The sequence below is a fragment of the Ranitomeya variabilis genome, chromosome 3, assembly GCF_051348905.1.
Source record: "Ranitomeya variabilis isolate aRanVar5 chromosome 3, aRanVar5.hap1, whole genome shotgun sequence".
Taxonomy (NCBI): domain Eukaryota; kingdom Metazoa; phylum Chordata; class Amphibia; order Anura; family Dendrobatidae; genus Ranitomeya; species Ranitomeya variabilis.
Genome location: NC_135234.1, coordinates 115,918,347 through 115,936,717, shown reverse-complemented (window position 1 = coordinate 115,936,717; position 18,371 = coordinate 115,918,347). Strand labels below are relative to the sequence as shown.

General features: G+C 43.2%; 1 protein-coding gene across 1 annotated transcript in view; it reads right to left on the bottom strand.

Annotated features, from left to right (window-relative positions):
• The window catches only part of LOC143815414 (4-hydroxyphenylpyruvate dioxygenase), a 72,346-nt gene that overhangs the window by 16,180 nt on the left and 37,795 nt on the right, over positions 1 to 18,371 (bottom strand). Inside the window, exons 7-9 of the mRNA XM_077294567.1 lie at positions 9,182 to 9,271; positions 8,771 to 8,877; positions 7,418 to 7,495 (exon numbers count right to left, since the gene is read on the bottom strand). Of these exons, the coding sequence (XP_077150682.1) occupies positions 7,418 to 7,495; positions 8,771 to 8,877; positions 9,182 to 9,271 (275 nt within the window). The remainder of the gene's footprint in view (positions 1 to 7,417; positions 7,496 to 8,770; positions 8,878 to 9,181; positions 9,272 to 18,371) is intronic.

The following is an 18,371-nucleotide window of genomic DNA, read 5'->3' as shown; positions in this document are numbered from 1 at the left end:
GCTGTGTGGGACTCATGCAGTATATAGGGAGGCTGTGTGGGGCTCATGCAGTATATAGGGAGGCTGTGTGGGACTCATGCAGTATATAGGGAGGCTGTGTGGGGCTCATGCAGTATATACGGAGGCTGTGTGGGACTCATGCAGTATATAGGGAGGCTGTGTGGGACTCATGCAGTATATAAGGAAGCTGTGTGGGGCTCATGCAGTGTATATAGGGAGGCTTGTTGGGGCTCATGCAGTGTATATGCAGCGCCCCAGAGTCCTGCTCGTTGCAGTAATAATATTCTTCCACCGGGGGGGTGATATTACGTCTGATGGCAATAAAGGAGATCTTACCAGGTGTCACAAACCATACACCACACTTCACACTCCAGACCACCAGGGGGAGCCTTGCTCCTATTCACTAGGGCACTCCTCACAATTAGGTAAAACTGGTGGGCTGGATAGAGAGTTAGACAGAAGCTGGCTGGGCTTCGCCCAGGTAACATCGAGGCGGAAGCCGACCGGGCTTCACCCAGGCAGCACCCTGTCAGGCAGACAGAGGGGAAGGAGGAACATCACAGAGCTGCAGACAGAGAGGTCCCTGACGGGTGTGATCCTGTCAGAGGCCTAGACAGAAAGCTACTGAGCTGCGCCTGCCCCACGTGCGGCAGCATCCTAAGAAAGGACATGAAGAGAATTGTATTGTAGCGGGTGAGAAACGAAGTCATAGCACAAGGAGATAAAACCAGAAGGAGTTCTGCCCTGTAAAAGGCTGCCTCCTTCTGAGGTGCAGAAGCCGGTAGCCAGAACACCGAGGGAGTAATAGTCTCTACGCTTTACTTCAGAGACTGGCAGGACAGTTAATTCCACGTTGGCTGCCCGACCATATACCCAGGAGGCACGGTGGCAACTTGTGGGGGCCGGGGCATCTCTAGGGTCCCTGTAAAAAGCCTCAGGCCACCAGTCATACGGGCTTGTCCTATCCATGCCATCTGGGGGACAGAGAGGAAGACATAACATCTAGAACATCTACAACAGTTGTGAGGACCTTACCGAGAAGCTCAGCAGGGAGGTACTACAACACACAGGCGCTAGAGGAAGGCTACTGATTTCCACCTGGATAAGGGGACTCTGGATTTGCCTTCGGACCGGCCGGACTCTGCCTGCCCTGTGATCCGCACCCTGGACTGTGGATGCTGAAGTCTTCAGTAAAGGTAAAGAGACTGCAACCTTGTGTCCTCGTTATTCACTGCGCCTTACATCATCCGCCATCCATCACCTACACTCTGGGAAGCCCTGAGGATACACTTCACCTGTGGGAAGGTATACCATTTAGCTGCCATCACATCACCCCAGCGGACTCCTAAGCAGCGTCGGTCACCCTGACCGAATACCAGAGGTGGCGTCACGAACACTAAACAAACTTTCTCTTTATTGGACGTCCCTCAAAGGGCCACGGACCGGGTCAGGCCACCGTGACATCCCCACTGAGAACCGAAGGACCCAGTACCGAGTACCCCATTGCCCTTACGTGGGGGCGCTCCAAATCTTGGCTTCACAAACAAGATCTACTTAAGCCTGAAAATCAGGTCATGTGTGCCTAAGAACTGTGCCAGGACTGTATTTGAACTGTATCTGCTTAAAGACTGTGTCTTGCCATTTGCCGCCAAAATTCCCTCCAAAACCGCCGCCATAAGAGCGCCACGACGAGCGCAGGAAAAGAAGAAGGGCATGGAGTTGTGGGCGTGAACGAACTGAGAAGCGCGAAAAACAATTGCCGCCCAGTCTAAATATCTCTGTACCTTGAGGATGTGTCCGTCAGCAGCCGAGATCCGCCTCCTGATCCTCAATGGTGGGCGGAGACAAAGAAAACGAAACTGCCCCAGGAGGAGAGAGCGGGAAAAGGACGAGGAAGGAGCCAGCCACGTGGAGGACGCCATGGCCAGCCGCCCGGAACCGGAGCGGGGGGTAGAAGCCGAGGACTCCCCCAGCTACCGGGATGGAAGCCGCAGTGAGACGTCACCAGAGGTCCTGGAGTTCCTGAAAGCGGAGGTGAAAGAGTTTAGCGACCAACTCCTGCGGACGCAGCTGGGCACTGAGGCCGGGTGGAAGAAGACCTTCATCGGGAGCCTCACCAGACGTCTGTCGGCAGCCTCGTCTGGTCCGGAGCAAGAAAGAAGTTCCAGCGCTCTGAAGCCAGGAAGCAAGGCCCTGCCAGAAAGCGAGATGCTGCAAACAGTGATGACAACGCCGCAGCACAAGGCCCTGCAACCAGCGTTCCAGACCCTAGCGGAGACAGAGCAGACCAGCACCGGAGGGACCACATCTGAGACAGATATGAGGAACAACCCTGCCCCAGTGACTGACCCCGCTCCCGCAACGGCTCCTGCCACAGCTGCTGACTCCGTTCCAGAGACTGAACTTGCAGCAGCCGCTACCTCTGCTGCAGCAAATGCCCATACTCAAGCTACGCAGACCTCCATCACTGTGCATGATATGACAATCCACGAAAGACAGACCAATGGGGTTTATCTGTCACCGGGTGTGGCCCTGGATTCTGCCCTTCCCAGGCCAAGAAGGGTTGTGTGCCAGGTAAAGCCCTTGCAGTTATTCAAATAAACTTCGAAAACACCAACAAGAATGTACATAGTTAACTGTTTCTTCTTTGCCTTTAACTGTTTCTTTTGTTTAAACCTGTCCAGGGTTAACTCTTAAAGGGATCCCCTGTTTAAAGGGATCCTATGTTTTTGCGCAAGTTTTCCTATTTCTATTAAAGAACTGCAGAATCATGGACTGTTGCATGATCACAAACTGCCTGTAAATAGTTTGCACCTTCTTTAAGGTGCTCCCTACTGGTTTTTACATAGGAGGCTTTTACAGAGACTGCCTCTTAACAGAAACTGCTGTTAATTATGCTGTAAAAATAACTTTTCCTTTCAGACCTGAAGAAAAACCCGTTGGTGCGGCAGAATTCTGGGTCAGGATTACAAATCTTGTAGCCCACCCAAGACCAACGTTCGGGGGTTCGTAACGGGTCCCTCATATCGCATCACGTCATATCGCTTTAAACAAACTTGGAAACTAATGATGTGATTATTGTGCACTACCTCAGAAAAAGACTTGGGTTTCCTCTTAAAGGGAATGTTAGTTTGTTGCACTTCGCCTAAGAGAAACAAGGTTGTCTTGAGTAGTTAGATGGTAATAATGTTTACATAGTCAATAGTATGTAGCCAAGAATGGGAAATGTTAGATGATGTACTTTAAATAAAATTGAGGTTTTGGGTTAAATAACTTGAAGAAAAATGCAGTGAGCCCTTAGGGGTTGATAGATAGTCCTGCATGTGTAGAAAGAGTAAGAATAAGGAAAAACATTAATTTGCACTTTGAGGTTTGATAATACACCCTTAGAGAGTATTTGCACTTAAAGGGACTCTGTTATCTGAATTTGGAGGGAACAATTTTCAGCCATAGGGGTGGGGTTTTTGGGTGTTTGATTCACCCTTTCCTTACCCGCTGGCTGCATACTGGCTGCAATATTGGATTGAAGTTCATTCTCTGTCCTCCGTAGTACATGCCTGCACAAGGCAATCTGCACTTATAATTGTGTTTCATAGTTAGTTAACAACCGTTTTCTACTTGCACTTATTAGATAGTATACCTGTACGGGTAAAAGTAATTTTATAGTTAATGCATCTGTATTGTCTTTATCAGTCATGTAAATATGTTCTTGTTTGCAACGTTCAAGTGTTCTCACCTCCCGTAAAGGGAAGCATTGTTATATTAACTTGTTTTATAGCATTTTAAAATTTTTGCATGTGATTTGCTAATGTATTGTTTTCTTTTCCCAGTCCGGGAGTACTGGATTTAACGGGGAAGGAGAGGGTGTGTGTGTGTGTGTGTGTGTGTGTGTGTGTATGTGTGTGTGTGTGCAGCGCCCCAGAGTCCTGGTCGTTGCAGTAATATTATTCTTCCACCAGGGGGAGTGATATTACATACACCACACTTCACACTCCAGACCACCAGGGGGAGCCTTGCTCCTATTCACTAGGGCACTCATCACAATTAGGTAAAACTGGTGGGCTAGATAGAGAGATAGACAGAAGCTGGTTGGGCTTCGCCCAGGTAACATCGAGGCGGAAGCCGACCGGGCTTCACCCAGGCAGCACCCTGTCAGGCAGACAGAGGGGAAGGAGGAACATCACAGAGCTACAGACAGAGAGGTCCCTCATCTAGAACATCTACAACAGTTGTGAGGACCTTACTGAGAAGCTCAGCAGGGAGGTACTACAACACACACAGGCGCTAGAGGAAGGCTACTGATTTCCACCTGGATAAGGGGACTCTGGATTTGCCTTCGGACCGGCCGGACCCTGCCTGCCCTGTGATCTGTACCCTGGACTGTGGATGCTGAAGTCTTCAGTAAAGGTAAAGAGACTGCAACCTTGTGTCCTCGTTATTCACTGCGCCTTACATCATCCGCCATCCATCACCTGCACTCTGGGAAGCCCTGGGGATACACTTCACCTGTGGGAAGGTATACCATCTAACTGCCATCACATCACCCCAGCGGACCCCTAAGCAGCGTCGGTCACCCTGACCGAATACCAGAGGTGGCGTCACGAACACTAAGCAAACTTTCTCTTTATTTGACGTCCCTCAAAGGGCCACGGACCGGGTCAGGCCACCGTGACATCCCCACTGAGAACCGAAGGTACCGAGTACCCCATTGCCCTTATGTGGGGGTGCTCCATATATAGGGAGGCTGTGTTTGGCTCATGCAGTATATAGGGAGGCTGTGTGGGGCTCATGCAGTATATAGGGAGGCTGTGTGGGGCTCATGCAGTATATAGGGAGGCTGTGTGGCACTCATGCAGTGTATAAAGGGAGGCTGTGTGAGGCGTATGCCACATATGGGGAGGCTGTGGGGCTCATGCAGTATATGGGGAGACTGTGGGGCTCATGCCGAATATAGAGGGAGGCTGTGTGGGGCTCATGCAGTGTATATAGGGAGGCTGTGTGGGGCTCATGATGTATATAGGGAGGCTGTGGGGCTCATGCAGTATATGGGGAGGCTGTGCGGGGCTCATGCAGTATATAGGGAGGCTGTGTGGGGCTCATGCCGCATATGGGGAGGCTGTGTGGGGCTCATGCCGCATATGGGGGAGGCTGTGTGGGGCTTATGCCGCATATGGAGAGGCTATGGGGGCGACATGCAGTGCATATAGAGAGGCTGTGTGGGGCTCATGCAGTATATGGGGGAGGCTGTGTGGGGCTCATGGATTGTATATAGAGAGGCTGTGCGGGGCTCATGCAGTATATAGGGAAGCTGTGTGGGGCTCATGCAGTGTATATAGGGAGGTTATGTGGGGCTCATGCAGAATATATAGGGAGGCTGCGTTGGGCTCATGCAGTGTATATAGGGAGGCTGTGTGGGGCTCATGCAGTGTATATAGTGAGGCTGTATTTGGCTCAGGCGCATATGGGGGAGGCTGTGTGGCGCTCATGCCGCATATGGGGAAGGCTGTGTTGGGCTCATGCAGTGTATATAGGGAGGCTGTGTTGGGCTCATGCAGTGTATATAGGGAGGCTGTGTTGGGCTCATGCAGTGTATATAGGGAGGCTGTGCAGGGCTCATGCAGTGTATATAGGGAGGCTGTGTGTGGCTCATGCCGCATATGGAGGAGGCTGTGTGGGGCTCATGCCGCATATAAGGGGCTGTTGGGGGGTTCATACGATATACAGAAGGGGCTGTGCTCGGGTTCAAATGATATATAGGGGGATTTCAGCATGCTTAATTCTGCTCATTATACAATTCTGATAAATTAGTATTAATACAATTACCAATAATAATAATTAATAAAATTGTCAATTATTAATAAAATTATCAATAAATAGTATTCACAAAATTATCATATGAACTCTAGCGTGAGAAAATATTCAGAAAAATTTCCACGCTAGAGTTCATATGAGTTTATGCCACCAGGGGGTGCAGCACCGCAAGTCAACCATGCTGCATTCCATTCATTCCCCAGTTTTTACAGACGGGGTGGTTGCATTAGCACAGCTCCTGGTTGTAAAATTATTTAACCCCTTCAGATGGATTTACATCGTGGGACATGACTGTATGGCGGACAGGTATGGGATATTGTTGTTTTTTATTTTTCCTTTTTTTCCAGAAGATCGAGGGTCGTCAGTTGGATTGAGAGTACAATAAAGATATTAAAACCCCATGTGTATTTATTTCATTAAAATATTTTATTCATAATGTGTGTGTTTTTTAACCCTTTATTACTATTGGATTAATAGTGGATAGGTGTCTTATTGACATCTCTCCATTATTAACCAGGCTTAATGTCACATTACATTAGCAAGGTGACATTAACCCCTTATTACCCCATATCCCACCACTACTCAGGAGTGGGAAAAGAGAGTGGCTAAGAACAAGAATAGGTGCATCTTACAGATGTGCCTTTTCTGGGGTGGGGGGGGCAATAACCATGGTCCCTCTCTAGGCTATTAATATCTGCCCTCAGTCACTGGCTTTCCCACTCTGGTGGAGAAAATTGCACGGGAGCCCACGCCAGTTTTTTCTGTGATTTAACCCTTTATTTTAACACCTAGAGCTCCCAAATTTTACACACACACACAAACTACTAACATTATTAGCAAGGAATATGCAAAAATATAACGGATATGAAAAGGTTTACTGTATGTAAACCATGTCTCATATCCTGTAGGGTTTGATAAGGAGATAGCAAAAGCCGGCAATTGAATTACAGGCTTTTCTGCTATCTAGCTCTGTATGAAATATAAATATACAGTATATATATATATATATATATATATATATATATATATATATATATATATATATGTGTCTCACTGACATATACATAGACTGTATATATATGTTTTCACGAATATTTGAGCCCATGGATCCATTCATCCATTCTATGTCCATTTTGCAAGCCGCCGAGAAAATGTCGCCGTACGGATGACACACGGATAATTTTTGGAGAAAAAAAAATCACATCCTCGCATTGAATACTGTTCAGGAACTTTTCTGCGTATTTTCGTATTAAAAAACGGACCGTATTTTGATACGTTAGGTGTGACGCTGGCCTTAGACTTGTATGGGTGTGTGTGATCCAAATTCAGCCACCTATCGGCATGAGAAAAAAAAATGTTGGTCTGCACTGCTCCATAGTATCACATTGGGCCGAGTGATAAAACATTGGATAGCACTCGGCCATATTATACGCTCACGTGAGCGAGCTCTTAGCATGTGGCATTGATTTTGGAAGCAAACAGGCAGGCTTCTCTAATCCGTTACAGCCCCTTTAAAGTTACACTATATAAATAATGCCTTTATGCTGTAGAATTAGTGGATGGCAATGGGGAGAGACCTTTGTAGTTCGGCTATATTTTTTATTACCAGTTCACAATGGGCTCCATTGCATTATCAGGCTGGTTTCCTACAATGTGATCAATGAAGTTCAGGCACGCTGATGGTCTGTAAGAAGAAGAAACATTCATTAATGTCGTACACAATGTTTCTGATAATGCATGAAAAGTATGAAAATATTCACTTTGTTATGTCAGTATTGTTTTTTGATGTAGTTGAACTCATACAAGAATACACAATTAACTTGTGTTGCAGTATGATAAATGACAGCTTTAATGGAACAGGTAATATCTATGCTATTAAAGCAAATCAGTCTCCAGGATTTTGCCATATAATCTGAAAGTAGCAAAATTTAGAGACAGAGACCCTGATTCCAGCGATGTTTCACTTACTGGGCAGCTTAATATCATTTTTATAAAATCATTGTTTTATCAGCAGGAGATTATCACTAGAGGACTAGTATACCACATTCATGGGCTCTGTATAACCCCACCCCCACCACTGATTTGCAGCTTTCTGCCTATGAACAGTGTACACAGAAAGCTGTTAATCAGTTATGTGGGTTGGGTTACAGAGAGTTTAGCATTCAGAAAACTGGTAGATCCGCAATAGATAAATCAGGGATTTTATCAAAATGGTAGCAAGCAGCCCAGTTAGTTACAGATTGCTGGAATCAGGGTTTCTGACCCTATATTACGCTGCTCTTGGATGGGGTAGTAAAATCCTGGTGACAGATTCCCTTTAATACAATCAATGGACGCTTTTTATTTGATTTGACCATCAGCAGACCAACAATGTATTTGTATTAAATTTGTTTAACTAGTTAATGCACAATAAATAATTGACAAAGCCCTTTTTTGTAAACGTTATTCAAATATTATGGGATTTATAGCTCTTGGAAAATGCGGTTATATAAAAATGGCAAAATAAAAAAAATATCAATATTAACCCATTTAATCTCATGCAGCACCAGCACGGAGGTTCTTGTGGTTCCCCTTGGTCTTTGTTAACTTCCCTTGAATATTTTTAACAAAGATATTAAATAAATCCAAGTGGCCCTTCATCCAGGTACTGTTCTCACAACATACAGTGACTTATTGGCTCGTACAATATAGCTTTATTGCCGGGAAAGAAACAGGTGGGAACCACAAGGGCTTCCGTGCTGGGTATGCCAGGATTACAGTATAGTTGTTTTTTTGTTTTTTTTAAATTGATCGTATTTTCTATTGAACATATAACAAATGACCACGACATAAGCAACAAACCTAATAATTCCGTGATTATCCATGTATTGTGTGTGTGCAGAGAAAGCCTTGTAATGGTTTTGTATGAATCTTTTTGTGTTGTTTTAGTAATATTATACAGGTTTCCAGTCTCACTCACAATGAAGGTAACAGTGGATCACTGTAAAGAGGCTTTCTAAAACCAGGGAGGAAGACACCTTGATATGGCCCCAGGTATTCAACCAGGGTATGTGTAGTATCTCCATACTGCAAGAGAAAAAAGTGAAATAGTAGCATGTGTATTCAACAGCTACCAGTTCTATCATTACTCCTAGAAAGAATTTGCTCCAGGCGAATAGCCTAGGAAGTGAAATGAAGTTCCCCCTCCCAGCCACTGTCAGAAGGGAAAACAGGCTCATCAGAGAGAAGTCAGTGATCAAAGCCATAGAGTTTAATCACTGGACAAAGCAGAGCCTGGGGAAAAAGGGAAACAACCAGCAGATCTCAGTAATATCTGGTGTCAGAAAAGAGGCTGATAATTCAATCAGCCCTAGAGAGAGTCACAACGTACCGTCTGTATCACGGCATATTTAACTCGGCCACCATCATCCTCTTCAATCCAAGGCTCTTTAACAACGACAGCTCCTCGTTCCTTTGCTTTCTTTAAATAAACAATGACATTTGGTTCAAAAAGTTAGAAAACAGCAGGAAAAGTAATGTCTTCTTGTCGTAAAGCCCAACTATAGAAATGCAGTTGATTTAAAGTCAGTCTACTGCAAGATTCGGCCAGAGATGACGCCTTATACTTAAGTGACTTTTTTATACACAGATATGGATGCTGGAGGTGGAATTAAGGTGCCATACCCAGGATTGCCAAGTGCCTGCCTTATATGCTTCACCATTCTCCTCTAGTTTAAAAATGGGGGATTGGTGATGGGGTTTGGCTTTTTTTTTTTTTAAATAATGTCTAAAAATTATATCAAATAAATTAAATTGCTAATTAAATTAGTCAATATATATGGAAAAGAATGTGTGCATTCTACAGACTTATATGACTCATGCCCAAAGTAGAACAATACCTCTATCAATCACACCCACAGTGGCGGCACAGGCCCAGAAGAAGCCATTAGGGCGAAACTCAGAGCTGGCTGGATGACTTTGTTATTGATGTGATTTTATTTGTGCGGTTTTTAAGAATGATTTTGTAAGTAGTAAAAAAAATCCTTGACGAGATAGAAGACTCAACTATTTCTTTACTGTTGCAAGACAGGAAAATAGAAACAGATGTACAAAGTGGGCAAAAGATGTATCGTCTGTGCTGGCATTCTGGCATGAGTGTGGATTGGTGCCTGCACACTTTCCTTTCTGAATATGTTTTTCACAAGAAGTGGCATCAGATCTTATTAGTCTAAACGGCTTAATTCTTTATAATGTTTCATATTCAATATTTATCACAACATAAGAAAGTGCAAAACAAGAAATTGATCTCCATTGTATAAGGCTGGGGTCACACATGCGTGTTTTACGTACGTAAGAGCGCAAAAACTACGTACGTAAAACTCGCATTACATACGGCACAATGCTTCTCAATGGGGCTGCTCCTATTAGCCGTATATTACGGTTCAGTATTATACGGTGTTCTACGGCCGTACAAAATCGCAGCATGCTGCGTTTGTCAGCGTATTGCGCAAATAATACGCCAATGAAAGTCTATGGGGGCGAGAAAAATACGGATTCCACACGGACCAGCAGTGTGACTTGCGAGAAATACGCAGTGGTGTTAGTGAAAAGTCGGTAATTCAATTGCCGGCTTTTCATTTCTCCTTCACAAACCCGACAGGATATGAGACATGGTTACATACAGTAAACCATCTCATATCCCCTTTTTTTTGCATATTCTACACTACTAATGTTAGTAGTGTGTATGTGCAAAATTTCAGCGCTGTAGCTGCTGAAATAAAGGGTTAAATGGCGGAAAAAATTGGCGTGGGCTCCCGCGCAATTTTCTCCGCCAGAATGGTAAAGCCAGTGACTGAGGGCAGATATTAATAGCCAGGAGAGGGTCCATGGTTATTGGCCCCCCCGTGGCTAAAAACATCTGCCCCCAGCCACCCCAGAAAAGGCACATCTGGAAGATGCGCCTATTCTGGCACTTGGCCACTCTCTTCCCACTCCCTGTAGCGGTGGGATATGGGGTAATGAAGGGTTAATGCCACCTTGCTATTGTAAGGTGACATTAAGCCAGATTAATAATGGAGAGGCGTCAATTATGACACCTATCCATTATTAATCCAATTGTATGAAAGGGTTAAAAAACACACACACACATGATTTAAAAGTAGTTTAATGAAATAAACACAGCGGTTGTTGTAATAATTTATTGTTCTCGCAATCCATCAGGAACACCCTCGCTTGGAAAAATAATAAACGCACAAGATACATACCTTCTGGTGAACCGTCTCGTCCCACGAAGTAATCCATCTGAAGGGGTTAACTAATATTACAGGCAGGAGCCCTGCTAAATGCAGCTGTGCTCCGTGCCTGTAATCCCCGGCGAATGAATGAAATGTAGGTCATTGCCCTACATTTCCTTCAGTCGCGGTGATGCGCCCCCTGGTGGATGTCCTCATATGACCTGGAGCGTGGGAAAAAGTTCCCAGGCTGCAGTTCATGAGAACATCCACCAGAGGGCGCCTCACCGCGACTCAATGTAAGTACAGATCACTGCTTTCCTTTCAGCACCCGGGGATTACAGGCACGAGCGAGTGGTTTATCGCAGCTCTGCCTGTAATATTAGTTAACCCCTTCAGATGGATTACTTCGTGGGACGTGATCTGACATCAGAAGGTATGTATCTTGTGTGTTTATTATTTTGCCAAGCGAGGGCCTGGAAATGGATTGCGAGAACAATAAATTATTACAACAACCGCTGTGTTTATTTCATTAAAATCCTTTTTAATCATGTGTGTGTGTGTTTTTTAACACTTTCCAACAATTGGATTAATAATGGATAGGTGTCATAATTGACGCCTCTCCATTATTAATCTGGCTTAATGTCACCTTACAATAGCAAGGTGGCATTAACCCTTCATTACCCCATATCCCACCGCTACAGGGAGTGGGAAGAGAGTGGCCAAGTGCCAGAATAGGCGCATCTTCCAGATGTGCCTTTTCTGGGGTGGCTGGGGGCAGATGTTTTTAGCCACGGGGGGGGGGCCAATAACCATGGACCCTCTCCTGGCTATTAATATCTGCCCTCAGTCACTGGCTTTACCGCTCTGGCGGAGAAAATTGCGCGGGAGCCCACGCCAATTTTTTTCCGCCATTTAACCCTTTATTTCAGCAGCTACAGCGCTGAAATTTTGCACATACACACTACTAACGTTAGTAGTGTGGAATATGCAAAAAAAAAGGGGATATGAGATGGTTTACTGTATGTAAACCATGTCTCATATCCTGTCGGGTTTGTGCAGGAGAAATGAAAAGCCGGCAATTGAATTACCGGCTGTTCACAGATATCGCGCTGAATGAAATCTAAATACAGAATATATATATGTGTCTCAATGATATATATATATATATATATATATATATATATATATATATATATATATATATATATATATATATATATATATATATATATATACACTGTATATATGTTTTCCCTAACATTTGAGCACATAAATCCATTAGATGTCGGTTTTGCAAGCCTGCGCGAAAATCTCGCAGTACGGATGCCATACGGATTACATACGGAGGATGCCATGCGCAAAATACGCTGACACACCCTGCCTACGGATCAATATTTTGGGAACATTTCTCCGTATTACGGCCGTAGTACGGACGTATAATACGTGGCGTATTGTCTTACGCCATGTGTGACTCCAGCCTAATTCTATACAGTCTGTAAATGAATAAATTGAGCAGATTAGATCACTAAGTGACAAAAAGTATTTTTCAATCTACTTATAGACTATTATATGAAAACTCATTTTCTTATCCAGTTATTATTTATATAGCACCATTGATTCCATGGAGCTGTACATGAGAAGGGGTTACATACAAGTTACAGATATCGCTTACAGTAAGCAAACTAACAATTACAGACTGATACAGAGGGGCGAGGACCCTGCCCTTGCGGGCTTACATTCTACAGGATGGTGGGGATGGAGACAATAGGTTGAGGGTTGCAGGAGCACCGGTGTTGGTGAGGCGGTAGCTCCGATAGTGGTGAGGAGGCAGCGGGGTCAGTGCAGGCTGTAGGCTTTCCTGAAGAGGTGGGTTTTCAGGTTCCGTCTGAAGGATCCGAGGGTGGTTGATAGTCGGACGAGTTGGGGCAGAGAATTCCAGAAGATGGGGGATATTCTGGAGGTTTCTTGGAGGCGGTTGGGTTAGGAGCGGATAAGTGTGGAGGAGAGAAGGTCTTGGGAGGAACGGAGATTACGTGAGGGAAGATATCGGGAGATCAGTTCAGAGATATATGGAGGAGACAGGTTATGGATGGCTCTGTAGGTCAGTATTAGTAATTTGAACTGGATACGCTGAGGGAATGGGAGCCAGTGAAGAGATTTGCAGTTCTGACCATAATAAAAAAATCATTCAGATGGACCAAAAAAATATATAATCTTTTCCTAACCCAAATATTCTGTTGAGATAGCCAATTCTGCATTTTTAAACTATGGGAGATAAATAAACACGAAGCAAAATTGCAAGTGAATGAGGCCTCTGATTACTGTAACCTTGAGACATATATGACATGCCAGGCTGTCCGTCCATACATAGTACATCATTGTAAGGACTCACCTCCCACCTCTTTACCCTCCTCTTATTAACATGTCGTTTTTCCAGTAACATGTATATACGAATCAGTGGAGACGTGTTTACAGACAGTATGTCACTCTTCTATATTTACAAGATGCGTTTTACGTCTCTTTTTAATTTTCATCCTGATTCTGTATTACTCATTGCTGTTGCACAGTAATCCTGACCATCGCCGGAGCATTGACACATAGACCTATAGTAGCAAAGCAATATTCTCTGGCCTTCACTGTATAAAAGGTAATATTTAGGGGAGAGCAGCATCCAAAAGCAGATGGGTAATGACCTCCTAAGAAATGTGAATCCGACGTACAGTATCATGGAACATAAAGTCTAGAGACATGTAAAACAAATATCCATAGACTGTGAAAAACAAGAGTAGCATGAGGATTTTGATGAAATACACAATTTCTCTTTTGATGGACAAATTTAGTAAATCTCGTGTCTTTCCTACACTATGGCGGTTAACTCTTTAATGCACAGCGTGTCATGCCTATATCTCACTTATCTAAATGGAACTTGTACGCTCTCCTAACATGTCTGTATCAATAAATACTTCTATGTCCCAAGAAATATCAGTTCTGGGTAATTTTTTCTAATAACTCTATATTGTACCATGCTGATGTTATTCCTCATGGAAAATAATGAATACATTGACAACTGGGTGTTACCATTACCATTGTTAATAGGGTGTCTCTCCACGCAGTCTGCCATTGTCAGCACGGATTGGATAATGTAATACTATGTTAGGACACCCCCTCAACTAATAACACCTAGGGTTCAATTTATTCTTAATTTTCATCTGGAATAATAGGGAAATGGCACATTACAGATTTTTACGAAAAGAAGCTCTAGAATTATTTGCTGGAGAATACAAGTGTAGAGTACAGCAGACTTGTCAGGAGTGATTCAAAGTCTTTTTTTTTTTAAAGCAGTTGTCTATAATGCTTAAAGGGTTCTCTCAAATGAAAGCTAAGACAGCGGTAATCTGACTGATGCAGGTTCGGCTTCACTGACACCCACAGATCAGCTGTTATTGCCCTGAGAAGGGGCATGGGGGTTTTCCCTACAGCAACCAATGTCTTGGAGGTGTAACATTACATGGTGGATATTGAAATTTGTATTTTTATTTTATTTTACTCACTTATATAGCGCCATTAAGTCCACAGTGCTTTACAGACATTATCGGAACTGTCCCAATTGGGGCTCACAATCTAGATTCCTTATCAGTATGTCTTTGGAATGTGGGAGAAAACCGGAGAACCTGGAGGAAACCCACGCAAACACGGGGAACACATACAAACTCCTTGCAGATGTTTTTGAATGATTGTATAAAATTTATAGACAAACCAGGTACTCCTGAGTGGAAGCAGTCCTGGTTCATAGGGGCTATGAGGTTCCCAAGCAAATGTCAAAAAGTACAGCTGAGTACAAAAGTTGGCCGACTAGTGTCATGCCCATCAGTAATAATAAAATATCATGCTCTAAGGCAAGGGTGGGGAACCTCTGACTTGTGGGCCATTTACATCATTTTCTCTGGGCGTCTGGTAGACTCATAAGGGCAACAGTGCTTTGGCCTTTATTCCCTACAGTGTGCCCATGAAGCATACACTTTTAAATGCGTAGTGTACACTACTGACCCTGCAGCGCATGCAACAGTGGATTACATCCTGAAGCTGGCTAGTGCTAGCGTCAGGATGTACTTTGTGGGCTGAGATCGCATACTGTACGCTGCAGTTCAAAATCCTTGTTTCTCATTGTGCCACAGTCTCCTGTGGGATGTATGCAACAGACGCAGTGTATAATATCTGATGTACATACATCAGTACCAGTGTCTCCTATGTGATGTATACAGCAGCCTCAATATCTCCCATGTGATGTATTTGCAGCACTATCAGTATCTCCTATGTGATTTATATTCAGCAGTCACAGTGTCTCTTATGTGATGTATTTACAGCAATCTCTGTCTCTTATAATAATGATAATCTTTATATAGCGCCAACATATTCCGCAGCGCTTTACAGTTTAACAGTTTCAAACACAACAGTCATAAATAACAACGTTAACAATACAATTATTAAAGCAAAATAAGATGACCCTGCTCATGAGAGCGTACAATCTACAATGAGGTGGGGGAGATACAAAGTACAGATGTGTATTTACAATGATGTATTTACAATGATGGTCTCACTCTTATGTGATGTATATACAACAGCATCAGTGTCTCTTATGCGATGTTTACAGTAGTCACATTGTGTGATGAATAAACAGCAGTCTCTGTCTATGATCAATGTATTGCAGTCTCAGTGTCTCCTATGTGATTTATATAGCAGACTCAATATCTCCCATGTGATGTATATACTACACTATCAGTGCCTCCTATGTGATGTATATAAAGCAGTCTCAGTGTCTCTTATGTGATGAATATACAGCAGTATCAGTGTTTCTTATGTGATGTGTATACAGCAGTCTCTGTCTCCTATGTGATCTGTATACAACAGTGTCAGCATCTCCTATAGTAGTAACAGTGTCTATCTGATTTATATATAGCAGTCTGTGTCTCCTATGTGATGCATGTATAACAGTCTCAGTGTATCCTATGTGATGTATTTACATCAGACCCGGTGTATCCTATGTGATGTATATACAGCAGTATCAGGGTCTCCTATGTGATGTACATATATCACTTAGGAGACACTGATACTACTGATACATAGATACTGTGTCTACTGTTTACATCGCATAGGAGACACTGACACTGTTGTATGAACATCACATAGGAGACACTGATACTGCTGTATATGCATCACATCAGAGACAAGGATACTGCTGTATATACATCACATAGGAGACATAGATACTGCTGTATATACATCACATAAGAGACATTGTGACCGCTGCATATATAGCGGAGATCCTGATGGTGCAGTATATACATCACATGGGAGATATTGAGGCTGCTCATGCAGAATGAGAGACCGCAGCAGACATGGTTCGAGATTCCCCCTGTGCAGCAGCGGGAACTCGACTCCCAACAGGATACACTACGACTGCTGTATATACATCCCATGGGATACAGTGAGACTGATGGGTACATCAAAGAGGAGACACTGATACTGCATTTATATACAGCAGTCTCAGTGTATCCTATATGATGTAGAAAGAGTACAGTCTCAGTGTCTCCTATGTAATGTATATACAGCAGTCTCAGTGTCTCATGACTACTGCAATTTATACGGTACTCAGTGTCTATGTGATGTATATATCTCTGTGTCTTCTATGAATTGCATGTATAGCAGCCTCAGTGTATCCTATGACATGCATATACAGAAGACTCAGTGTATCTTATGTGATGTATCTACAGCACACTATTTATCCTATGTGATATATGCAGCAGTTTCAGTGTATCTTATGTAATGCATATACATCAGTCTCCTATGCAATGTATACAGCAGTCTCAGTATATCTTGTGTGATGTATATGTTGTATATACAGCAGTCTCGATGTATCCTGTGTGATGTATACAGCAGACCTCTGACTGCTTGATTTCTATGAATGTTATGAGTATTGATGAATTTCCCACTTTGAGGAGACATACATTGAAATATACATCTGTGCTCGGAACATCTTAAAGCCACGAGCAGAGCTTTTCACAGCTTACCACAAATCGTCAACTGCACTCCAGAGCAAGACCATCAATACCACCTCACATTACACATCTCGCTAAACAGAAACAGTTATCGCCATCACATTAGGGGTGATTTATTTAAATATTTTGCCAAATAATAGCAGAACAAATTTTAAGTTGATAATTTTGTACAATCGACAAATGATGTTATAAATGTCTAAATGGCCCTTGGAAAAAAAAAAAAAAAAAGATTCCCCACCCCTGCTCCACGGCTTCTCTTCCTGCACACTTATATGGACATGTGCAGAACCTTTAGCACATGCAAACATGTATGCACCGAGCAGATGTACTTTAACTATTTTTACTACACATCAGTTTAATAAAATAAACATATCTGCTAACATGATCTCTAGCATGTCTAGTGGCGGGTTTCCACGGCACAATATATACAAACCAATCTGTGGTCGTTTACTGGCGGGTGAACGTTTTGGTGCACGGCATGATAGTTAATAAGATCGTTCTGTGTCCTTAGAATATCATTTTATCAGCGGCACAAATTCTGCTTACACAGAGAGCGATGTGCTGCCGAGAATGATCATTTTTAAGCCAGTTTCAAAATCATCGCAACCGAAAAACAAGCGTTTTGCTAGTTTGTTGAATGTTTGTTGCCAAATTTAGACCGGCTATTAGCTGGAAATGCTTTTTATTGCAATAATTAACTTGCCTAACTGGGCCCTAACTTTGAAAATCTTGGTAGCACTCCTGTACTATGTATAATCTAATGAGACATGCTGAAGCCTTTTACTACTGATGCGTTACATTATCTTGCCATCTGGTGGACACAATAATGTATTGTTAGTAATGTGTAAACCATTTAGTTCAGTACCCATAATAATAAACCTGGTATGGAAGATCTCGGTGCATATGCACCATTTCCACACTAGAACACGTGTGCTCTAAAAATCAATTTACTACAACTTCATTTCACACTATAACAAGCAGAAAGGATACGAGTGTGATACTACGGTAGTGCCCAATTGTTAATTTTATGGCAGTATCACAATTAGCTTATGGTCCATTATCAAAAGATTAGAGCCGTGTATATAGCCGTGTGAATATTAGATTAAAAGGAAAAAAGTCTAAGTCATCACTGCCTGTATCACTAATCTTACCAGCTCTGTTCACACTTGGGTTAATGGGTTCTGTTATTTTTTACCACATTACGCCACATTCAGACTTCTGTTTTTCAAGTACTACTAGTAAATCATTTTAGAGGCCAGACTGGCGGCTGGAGTCACTTGACACTTGTGCC